The sequence below is a fragment of the Lissotriton vulgaris genome, chromosome 11 (genome assembly GCF_964263255.1).
Source record: "Lissotriton vulgaris chromosome 11, aLisVul1.2, whole genome shotgun sequence".
Classification (NCBI taxonomy): Eukaryota; Metazoa; Chordata; class Amphibia; order Caudata; family Salamandridae; genus Lissotriton; species Lissotriton vulgaris.
In genome coordinates, this window is record NC_141699.1 from 1072006134 (window position 1) to 1072018425 (window position 12292).

Genomic DNA, 12292 nt, shown 5'->3' on the forward strand with positions numbered 1-12292 from the left:
CCTTGCGACATGATGCATCATACTGTAAATATGACACATTATTGGTGTCACAAGGAGGGTGCAATGAAAAGTGACACATCGCTGTTTTCTCGCAGCGATGCGTCACTTTTCATAAATGAGGGCCTTAATTCACTGCAACGCACGGGACGGCTACAAGACTGTGTCATCCATGACTGCATGATCTGTTCACGTTGTTGTCTATTTCTGATTTTTAAGAGGAACAAAGTCATGAAATTGAAAGGAAGACAACAGTATAGGCTTATGAGTACTGCGACCAGTGCCGATTTCGGAGCACCTATGGCACCCCTTGGCTTGGCGCCTGGTGCACTGCACCACACCTGCCACCCTAAAGCCGGCACTGTGTGCACCACTGTACACACATGAAATGAAGTACAGCTGCAGTGAACTGAGGCCACCCCTTGTTGATATTCATGATCTATATACATGCGCTAATCCCAGTGGCATAGCAAGGGGGTGGCGGCTGGCTCCCCCTGCTCTTACATGTGGCCGTCGCAGGGCAGCAAATGCAGGAATCACCAGCACCCTAAAACAAATGCTCTCTCAATATCTTATCTCGCCTACTATAAAATCCCTCTGTTTCATCATGCTCAGCTCCCTAGCCCTTATCCTGTGCATCAATAAACTAGTGCGAATGTATGACGTTACAACACATACATTCACAACGCATACCATTACAACGAAAATTTACAACGCAGGATCCATTACAACGCATGCCATTACAACGCATGCCCTTACAACGCAGATGCTATTACAACGCATGCCATTACAACGTAAGAATGGGTAAGTATTTTTTTTTAATTTTAAATAATGGGAATGTAATAGTAGTGTAAATGTTGGATAGTGTAGGGGCTTAAATTACTATTCTAACTCCAGGGGAGAGTAATAGTAGGGTAAGTGTTGAATAGTGTAGGGGTTAAAATTACTATTCTAACTCCAGTGGGTGTAATAGTAGGGTAAGTGTTGGATAGTGTAGGGGTAAAATTAAATTAAATACTTACCCATACTTACGTTGTAATGGCATGCGTTGTAATAGCATCTGCATTGTAATGGCATGCGTTGTAATGTCATGCGTTGTAATGGATCCTGCGTTGTAAAAGTTTCGTTGTAATGGTAGTGCGTTGTGAAAGTTGCGTTGTAATGGCTGTTTCCCACTAGTGCAGTCACCTAATTACTTTCTTTACACCCTGAACACATAAATCTTCAACTGACCCCTAATCTACAAAGAATTGTGGTCTATAAACTGATCATCTCCTGCCTCGACTATGCAAATGCAGTACTTTTGGTGCTCCCAACAGCTTATCCCGCCTTTGTGAATCTATCATTCTTTCAACTGTCTGCCTGGTCACCTCAGCAAAAAAATCTGATCACGTGACTCCAGTCCCGAGGGAACACTATTGGCTCTTCATTCAAAAATCCAATACAAAATTGGATGCCTCGCCAACAAGGCAGCGACCTGAAGCCCCCTCCTCATCTTGTAACTCTCCTTATCAACTCTGGTGAGGTGAAGAGGGGATTTGCTGCCTTAAACACAACTCTAGCGGTGTTTGGACAAATTATCGGACACACAAATATCGTGGGACAAAATATTGTGTCAAAAATATCGAGGACAAGAATATTGTGAAGGTAAGTTTCTACAGGTGAATAAAGTTTTACTATATATATATATATATTATATATATATATATATATATATATATATATATATATATATATATATATATATATATATATATATATATATATATATCAAGTCTTGCCAAACTTATCCGATAAGAAGAAGGCGCTGACACCATGAATCTGAATCCAAACTCGATTTATTCAGTCAGTATCTGCTTAGACGCGTTTCGGCGTTGCCGCCTTGTTCACTATATATATATATATATATCTTCAAGGTATGTAGATTTGGATATAACAAAAATACATTTATACTTAGCTATTTGAACTTATGCTCTCAATATTCTTGTCCTTCATATTTTTGACACAATATTCTGTCCACACGATATTTGTTTTTCTGATATTCTGTCACTGATCCATCTCTAGCACTAAATCAACTTTCTCTGGAGCTGCAAGTACCTCCTACAACCCTTCTACAATCTGCCTTACTCACCTTCATGGAGCTTCTAAAAAAACACCTATTTTGCCCCCTACACTCTCTTCTCTCCCCCACTTGTTCTTGCTGGTTACTCTGTACTCCGTGTGTTTGCAAGTTATTTGTTGAGCTCACCCATGCGTTTGTGGTAAAGCGCTGCTATAGGAAAAAGTAAATAAATAGGTAATAAACAAACAGATTTATTCATCCTGCACCCAATCATTCATGAAGCCATGCATCCCTCCTGACTGGAGAGCTGTGGAAGAATTACCTGCACCAAAAGGTAGGAATGCCGCTCTGTTTACAAAGTTGCCTTCTTTGTCTAGGAAGTGGTGAGGGTTGAATTGGGCCGGTGTCTCCCATTGCTCAGGATCATTCAGGACAGAGGATATATTTGGTTGAACAGATGCACCCTGCAAAGAAAAAACTATGAGAAATACTTTGATCTTTTAGTGGTTTGTTGAACTTTATAGCAATATAGTAAATTAGACAAATGTTTTTGTCTAAAATTAAACTCCAGCAAGACGGAGGTCCTCTTTTTAGAAGGGATAACTCATTTAGGACACCATCCTGCTGGCTACTGGAACTTGGTCCCTTGCTTTCACCAGTCAAGAAGGTAAAGAATTTGGGTGTTCTCGTGGATAACAAGCTTGTCTTTGTGGATCAAGCAAATTCGACGATCTCTGCTTCCTTTTATACACTAAAGTTAGTGAAAAAGATCCTCCCTTACATCTCTAACATCTCTACAGAAAATAGTAGTGAAAGCCTTGATGCTGTCAAAACTGGATTAGTGCAACGGACTCTACCTTAACATGCAAGTGCAGTTCACAGGCTTCAGTTCCTTCAAAATGCTGTGGATGGCTTTGGTTGGGAATTCCTAAACTCTTTACATGAGCTTCATTGTCTTCCAATCAGAGAGTTAGCTTCAAACCCCTTTGTAACACCTTTAGGGCTTTGCACAATCTTGGACCAAATGTTCTTAAAGACAGGTTCAAGTGGTATCATGCGGAGAAGCTCCTCCCTTCAAGTACATTGTTCCTAAAATAAATCGCACCTCATGGAGCGGTAGGATATTTGTGACAGGGGCCTCAAAAATGTGGAGCACCCTCCCCTGCATATCAGGTCAATGGTAAACAGTCATAATATTGATTCCAAAATATAGCATGGACATAATATCGAAGTAAAAATATAGAATGGACAAAATATCGAATGGACACAATATAGTGGTTAAAAATATCGAATTTAAGGTAAGTAATATCGATTTTCAAAATATAGAAGTCAAAATATCGAAGTATACAACATAGGCATTAAATATATCGATTTTTTAATAATATCAATTTTTTTAAAGTGTTTTGTATGTTAGTATATGTGTGAAAAGTGTATATTAATTTTTGTAATGTATGTTTAATGTATTTTAAGTAATGAATTTTATGTTATTTAATTTTTGCGTAATTTAATTCTGTAGCGTGTTGTGGGTTTATAGGGGAATAGGGTGGGAAGTAATTTAATTGTTATTAATAAAATATTTTTATTTATTTATTGGTATTCATTTTGAATGTATTGTTATTTTTTAATTGGTAAATAATTTTTATTAATTGCCAATTAATTTGTATTAATTGATTAATTGTTAATTATGTTAATTTTCTAAATTTATTTTCTGTAGCGGGTTGTGGGTTTATAGGGGAATAGGGTGGGAAGTAATTTAATTGTAATTAAGTAAATAATTTTTTTCATTTATTGGTATTGAGTTTAAATGTACTGTTAATTAATTTTTAATTGGTAGTTAATTTCTATTAATTGGCAATTCATTCTTATTAATTGGTAATTATTTTGTATTAATTAAATATTTGTTAATTATGATAATTGTATTAATGTATTTTCTGTAGTGGGATGTGGGTTTATAGGGGAATAGGGTGGGAAGTAATGTAATTGTAATTAATTACATATTAAAAATACTTTTTGTGTATTGATAATTAATTTACTGTTAATTTTTAATTGGTATTATTTTTATTATTAATTAGTTTTTGTTATTGAAAATTAATTAGTTGTTAAATAATTATGAATAGGTTATTAATTTTTTATAACTAATATGTAGTTGTATTTCTAATTAATTATTACATAATATTAAATTGGTTATTAATTTCAATTAATGTTTTATTGGTATTGATATTTAATTAATTTTTAATAATATATTAAATCATTACTTTCCCTACTGTTAAACTCACTGGAGTGGGAATAGTAATTTTCACCCTCCCGCTATCCAACGCTTTCTCTACTGTTGCACTCTCTGGAGTGGGAATAGTATTTTTTACCCCTACGCTATCCAACGCTTTCCCTACTGTTGCACTCTCTGGAGTGGGAATAGTAATTTTTACCCCTACACTATCCAACGCTTTCCCTACTGTTGCACTCTAGAGTGGGAATAGTATTTTTTACCCCTACGCTATCCAACGCTTTCCCTACTGTTGCACTCACTGGAGTGGGAATAGTATTTTTTACCCTCCCGCTATCCAACGCTTTCCCTACTGTTGCACTCACTGGAGTGGGAATAGTATTTGTTACCCCTACGCTATCCAACGCTTTCCCTACTGTTGCACTCTCTGGAGTGTGAATAGTAATTTTTACCCCTATGCTATCCAACGCTTTCCCTACTGTTGCACTCTGGAGTGGGAATAGTATTTTGTACCCCTACGCTATCCAACGCTTTCCCTACTGTTGCACTCACTGGAGTGGGAATAGTATTTTTTACCCTCCCGCTATCCAACGCTTTCCCTACTGTTGCACTCTCTGGAGTGGGAATAGTAAATTTTACCCTTACGCTATCCAACGCTTTCCCTACTGTTGCACTCACTGGAGTGGGAATAGTATTTGTTACCCCTACGCTATCCAACGCTTTCCCTACTGTTGCACTCTCTGGAGTGTGAATAGTAATTTTTACCCCTATGCTATCCAACGCTTTCCCTACTGTTGCACTCTGGAGTGGGAATAGTATTTTGTACCCCTACGCTATCCAACGCTTTCCCTACTGTTGCACTCACTGGAGTGGGAATAGTGTTTTTTACCCCTACGCTATCCAACGCTTTCCCTACTGTTGCACTCACTGGAGTGGTAATATTAAATGTTACCCTCCTGCTATCCTACTGTAAAATATTGTATATTTTTTATTAATAACTTAAATTAATTATATCTTAATTTTAAGGTTATTTGAGTATTTTTAAGTATGTTTTAGTTAATTATATTTATTATTTCATTAATTTTAAATTACTTTTAAGACATTTAAAAAAATTCGATATTTTGACTGTCTATATTTTTTACAGACTATATTTTGGATTCGATATTTTTGTACTTACCTGTTTGTAGATAGGAATTCGATATTTTGGCATTCTATATTTTGGTGACTATATTTTGGTAAGTCTATATTTTGTCATTCTATATTATGTCAGTGATCCCAGGTCAATGCCTGACCTTTAGTCCTTTCCCAAGGAATTGAAGATATGGCTGTTCATGTTTTAATTTTGCTGGCCATCTCTGTAACCTAGCAGCGCCTAGACGCCTCTGGTCATTTGTTTGCACTTTATAATTCTTTTAACATTAACATTAACAAACAACATTTCAAAAAGTGGCAAAGAGTCAGGTATCCTGCTAGGGATAAGGCACATCTACGAAAGTGGAGCAGTTTCGGGCAACATACGCATACCTTTAACAGCGGATCAAAATGAAAAAAATGGCACTGCGAACCAGTGAGGGCACCTGTGTCAACATAAGTCAACTAAGACGGGGACTCTAGTAGTAGCCAGTGCTAGACATTAGCAAATCATTTCATAATTACAATCCTAACAAAGAAAACATTGGAAAAGTCTGGGAAGCAGAAAGGAGGCTTAGATCTCTTTTCCTCATCGAGTAAACCCCTGCAGAGGGACAGTGCCCTAAAAGGAACAACATGATCTTGTTATGTTGATCGCATCAAGGGTACAGGTTTCAGGAGGAACATAAGCATCTGTTATACACTTTGCAACCTTTGTATGTTACTTGGCTGGTGTAGACGTTGACCTGTGACTAAGCCTCTACCCTCAGAGAAATACACACCAGATTAGTGAGATAAAACAAACGTGGACTTAATTCTTGCATTCAGTACCCAATTCACTGAGGCTTCCAGAGAACGCCTGGAAATGTGTGACACTGCATGTGATGATCTGTGAGATTCACCTGAGGTGGCATCACAGTGAGCTGAATCAATTCTTTGTGATTTGGCACAGCAGGACCTTCTCAGGTTCGTACTCTACATCTCAGAACAACTTAATGAAACATTTCCCACCTTCTTTGAAACATATATATCAAACATTGATTAGTCTTAACTTGTAACCTCAAACCTGGCTTTGACCCCATTCACTGACCTTAATCTTCCATCCATTGACAATATCACAAGCCTGAGAGTGTGTGTCATTATTGCACAGGTGTCTTTCAGCAGTTTATCTGGCCTGTCACTAAACAGTGTACTGGAGGAGTGAAGAGCCTTACAACCTTCATGCATCCCACCACTGCCAAGCTGAAACAAGCTGAGGACAATAGAGGGAAGACTTCATCCTGCAGTTAAGCAACTCAAGGTTTCATACAGCTTCATAAATCCATGTTTCCTCAAGGTAACACTGGTGCTAAGATGCAGGAGGCAGCTGCAAAGCAAGTCTTTTGTCACTCCGCCAATTCACACAGCAGCAGCGATGCGTTGGTTCTGCTCTGGGATGCACTGCTCAGCCGAGGAGATGCGTCAGTCCTGCTCTGTGATGCATTGCATAGCAGAGTAGATGTGTCCATTCCACTGGTAAGCACCTTGTGCCCAATTCCAAGGGGGTCCAGAACTGGGGTGGCACCACTTGGCAGGGCAGACTCACTGATGCCAGAGTCCAGGTGCAGATGCATGTAGGTTTTTTCCAGGCGGTTAGCCTACTTGCCCTTGGAGTCACTTTGGGTTCTGGGTTCAAGTGATGCAGGTCCAGTCCTTCTCACCCAGGCAAGAGGGCCACAGGCAGCAGATCAGAACAGCAAAGCAGGAGTCCAGAAGACTGCAGTCCAGCAGAGTGGCAGCCCTACTTCCTGGCAGGTTATCCACAGGTCCAGAAGTGTAAAGCAGTGGTGGTGTCTGTGGTCCAGTACTTAAACCGAGTTGTGCCTTTGAAGTGCACAGAAGTCCTCATTTCCTGACCTGGCTCCATACTCACTATAGGGGGTATGAAGTCCTTTGTGTGTGGACAGGACACAGCCTGTTCAAGTGTAAGTGAGACTGTGCCATCTCCACCCTCCCATCCTACCAGGGATGGCCCATTGAGATTCACCTAAGCTCCCACTGGGTGTGGCTGACTAGCATGAATACATAAAGCCCAACTGTCAACTACACCCGGACATGTGAGACAGGCTACCAGCACCAAATGGCTAAAGCAAGAAATTGCCAACTTTCTAAAAGTGGCATTTTCAGAATTGCAATTTAAAAAGCTGATTACACCATAAGTTTTCATTTTAAATTGTGATTCCAGAGACAACAAACTTTGATCCCTTATATCCTCCAATTCAGAAATTACAGTTATAAAATGTGATAAGGTAATCCCAATGTTATCCTATGGGAGATATAAGCCTTGCAGTAGTGAAAAACGAATGTTTGAGTTTTTCATTACCAGGAGATGTAAAACTTGAAAGTACATGTCCTAATGTTCAAGTACATTGCAACTTGCCCTCTGGGCTGACCAGCACCTACCCTAGGGGTGACTTATCTGTAATGACAAGCCTGAGACATCATTAAAGGTCTACTTAAGTGGGTGTGTCCGTTGGGTGTGAGACAATGTTATCATGCTCAGAGGAGAGAGCACACGCGCTTTAGCACTGGTTAGCAGTGGTAAAGTGCTCAAAGTTCCAAGGCCAACAAAAACAAATTCAGCAAAAAGTGGAGGGTAAGGAAACATGTTTGGGAGGAACCCTGCAGAGAGGGCCATTTTCAAACATGTAACATGGCACAGATGTCTCTGTGGGTTTGTAATCATTAAAATATTTTCATTGAAAGGCCACTGACATACAAGACAAGTGTGAAAGTACTTAGAAGCCACTCTGCACCATGCATTCCAGACTGCTATGGGCTCCTGCTCACCTTAGGAATTTTGACTGAACTCTTCTGTAACAGGCTGTACTTCCTGCTATATGTACACAGCTAATAATACCCTATATTTAGTGCATTAGTCGTAGCGGTTGTGAATTGCCCAGTTCCCAAGAAGGAGGTTAACTCTCACTATCTGCAACATGGCTCGGGGTAACTCAAACTGAATTATTTGGGACTTTATGGGCAAACTGTCACGATCACAGCATGAAAACATGTAAGAAAAATAATGCCCAATGTACAAAAGTATTTTGCAGTAACAAAGCGGGTGATGAATGAAATCATAGGCTTTGCGACCATAAAAACTAAAGTTACAGCATACTAAAGATACATGATCAATTACACATCTACAAGCGACTCACAAACTACAGATTGATACTCCTTGTAATTCACAATTAAAAGGAGGCATGAAAGGGCTGGCCTCCTCCTTGTGGTTTGCAAAACATCGATTGGATACTGATATTTCAAAGGAACTGATATCCATTATCACGTTCAGAAGCAACAGCCTCCGCTGCGTGGATGTAGGCTATGGCCAACCGGGTAAGCAGGCAGTGGTTCAGGAGATCGCTTCCTGCCTAAGCGTAATATACACTTTTGAAGTCGTTTTAGCCTCAGATTCTGTAAATAGTGGTAAGCTTACTCAAAAGTGTAAATTACTCAAAAGTGTATGGCTCCCAGGGCTCTTACATTTGGTGGGGAAATGTAAATTACACTTTAGGAGTAAATTTAGACTCTGAGTTTGTGAACAGCCAAAAAGTAGTAAACTTACTGAAAAGTGGAAGTTAGTCAAAGTGGTAAGTTATCTTTGTATGTCAGGCCCTAGGTGCCAATGCAGTAATCACCTCAAGAGGTCACAGTATCCCCTATAGACTCCATCTCTGAAGGCATACGCCAGAGTTGAACTCAGGTCTTAAATCATTGGTTATGATCCTTGATAAGGTGCCAGGTCCACTGGAAATTATTTCAATCAGATCACGTTACAAAGCCAAATGAGGGCACTGAAGAAACTGTTATTGCCCCAGCAATCGACAGACCATTGACAATGAAACATGTGGTATCTCATCCCCCAAATACCATTCAATCTCCTGAGTTGCTAGAACTCTGCACCTCGAAAGATGACACTACACCTTTGAGGTCAGAAAGTGTGGCTTTTACCCTGCATACTCCTTTGCTCCTTTGTTACAAACCTTCCACCACTAGGGATGTTTTCTTGGTAGACTTACTCAACTACTAGGCCAGATATGGAGCCATAAACACAGTATACCATGATCACTCTCCATGGGATGTACATGGACATAACACAAGGTTCACCGATTTAAGGTGGGTGAGGTAGAGCTCCTGCTACTCACTTTTCCCACCATCTGCTTAAACCCTACTGCAATGGTGACTGGACATGACAAATAAAACAGAGGTTTCATTTTAACTAGGAACAAAACAATAGATTGGCAAGTGCTTGAAACATGCAACACCCATGTAGTGTCTGCTGCAGGTCATTAGATCTCAACCCATACTCCACTAGAGCTGTAGAGGGTTTCAAATCTATGTTTTGGTAATGCCATTCATTCTGCATGAATGACTTTTAATCTATCCAGTACTTTCTGTCTGTATGCGCACAGTCAATGACTGGATCAAGCTGCCTAGAATCTGTTCAAGCTATATTTTGTGGAAGTATCCCTCCAAGTGCTTCAAAATCTGTTATTCAAGCAGAGCACTGAAGAAGTTGCTCACATTTGTTGTAGTGCATCCTACCTTATGTAAGTTCAGAAGCAGCCCGCCTCCCTGTACTGTAGACCCTCCTTCTCTTCTAGTCATGATTCCAGCTGTACTTCTTAGCAATAGACTCAGTAGTATTCCCAGAATGTCCTCCAGAAGATGTGAGATCAGAGCCCAGTGGGTACAGAACGAATGATCAAGACCTGTGAATTTCAGTGTAGGTTGACAGCCTACACCACATTCTCCATGTAAGGTTTTCTAAAGTCATGGGCGTGTATGTCCATACCTTCTCAATTTGGAACCCTTCCAGCGTTGTTTCCTTGATACACCTTCTTGGAACTCCAACTCCCACAATGTTACAATAGCGTTGGATCTCATGGATCACAGCATTCGTATAGGGCACTTTTTGACGATCCTCATAACTGATAATCTGGGAATCACCAAATACAGCATCCAACTCCTTCTGGACTTGATCTAAGGAAAGATATTTGCACTTCAAGGAAATGTAGTTCCTGAGTGATGTGAAATTCAACATTTAGTACAAACTTAGCTGGATTGCTCAAAGGAATTTAAAAATCGTCCTAAGCAACAATGCACAGTAGTCTATAATGTAATCGCTGACATATTTTAATTGAAGGTCTGCTGACATAGAAGACAAGTGTGAAGGTACTTAGATGCATAATTCACTCCGGACTGCTATGTGCTTCTGCCCAACTTAGGAATTTTGGCTGAATCCTTCGCTAATGGGGTACTCCTTCCTCCTCTCAACAGGCTGCTAACATTCTTCTATAGTAATGCTTTAGTCACAGTGGTTGTGAACTGGCCCGCTTCCTCGAAATAGGTTAACAGTAGAAGATGTCCTGTTTTCCAACATGGTCATGGTAATCAAACCAATGGTCAAGGGCTATATTTATGACCCGGTTTCCTTCATATTTGCACTACGTAGCGTGGTACAAACTTTAAGTCAGATTTATGAGGCCATGCAAGGCCACTTTGCGTGGCCCTGGTTGGGAATGCCCCAAAAAGATACGCCTCCCTACGAGAGGTGTAATGAGAAGACATATTTTAATTTCTCCTTATTACTTCCTCTTTCTATGTGTGCTGCATCCTGCAGCACACATAGAGGCTTATACCTCTCAGGATTGGTTGTGTGCATGAATGTGCCCCTTCCTGAACAAAATTAATCCTGCCTGCAATACAGGCACCCTTGCACCATGGTGCGAGGGTGCCTGCGTTGGTGCTAGGCAGCCAAAACGTGCCAGCACAGGGGAAATGCAGGAATGCGACATATTCTTTTAAATATGGCACAATCCCACCCTTTCCCTGTCACTTAATCTGGTACAAAAATGATTCAGAAAAGGGGGTGGTGATGAACAGAGTGTCTGAATTAAGCAGACCACTCTTACCCAGTCCAAAGATCAGGGCTTGATCCATCACCGTTTTTTAGCTCACTGCACCATCCCAGCTCAGAACTTGGCTATATGCAAATTAGTCTGACCCTGGCCCAGTGCATCATGGGAACAGGGCAGACCAAACTACCAAGCCAATTCTTATAATGGGAAGGAAACAAGCTACCGGGGACCGGTTTCTGGCATTTCAGCCGTCTTCGGCCCGGCTTGCTTGAAATGAGATAAATAACGGTGATGGATCAAGCCCTGATCTTTGGACTGGGTAAGAGTGGTCTGCTTAATTCAGACACTCTGTTCATCACCACCCCCTTTTATGAATCGTTTTTGGCCACTATAGGTGTGGCAGGGTATACTCAGACATGAGTCCCTTTCTCACTGCTCCATCAGGATTCAAGCAAGCCGGGCCGAAGACGGCTGAAATGCCAGAAACCGGTCCCCGGTAGCTTGTCTCCTTTCTGATAAAGAATTGGCTTGGTAGTTTAGTCTGCCCTGTTCCCATGATGCACTGGGCCAGGGACAGACTGATTTGCATATAGCCAGGTTCTGAGCTGGGATGGGGCAGTGAGATAAATAACGGTGATGGATCAAGCCCTGATCTTTGGACTGGGTAAGAGTGGTCTGCTTAATTCAGACACTCTGTTCATCACCACCCCTTTTTATGAATCGTTTTTGGCCACTATAGGTGTGGCAGGGTATACTCAGACATGAGTCCCTTTCTCACTGCTCCATCAGGATTCAAGCAAGCCGGGCCGAAGACGGCTGAAATGCCAGAAACCGGTCCCCGGTAGCTTGTCTCCTTTCTGGTAAAGAATTGGCTTGGTAGTTTAGTCTGCCCTGTTCCCATGATGCACTGGGCCAGGGACAGACTGATTTGCATATAGCCAGGTTCTGAGCTGGGATGGGGCAGTGAGATAAACAACG

General features: G+C 40.8%; 1 protein-coding gene across 2 annotated transcripts in view; it reads right to left on the reverse strand.

Moving 5' to 3' along the window:
• The window catches only part of LOC147684117 (cytochrome P450 2J2-like), a 104117-nt gene that overhangs the window by 10000 nt on the left and 81825 nt on the right, over positions 1-12292 (reverse strand). For both annotated transcript variants that reach the window (XM_086944487.1, XM_086944486.1), the window contains exons 7-8: positions 10249-10436; positions 2382-2523 (exon numbers count right to left, since the gene is read on the reverse strand). In XM_086944487.1, coding sequence (XP_086800613.1) covers positions 2382-2523; positions 10249-10436 — 330 coding nt within the window. The remainder of the gene's footprint in view (positions 1-2381; positions 2524-10248; positions 10437-12292) is intronic.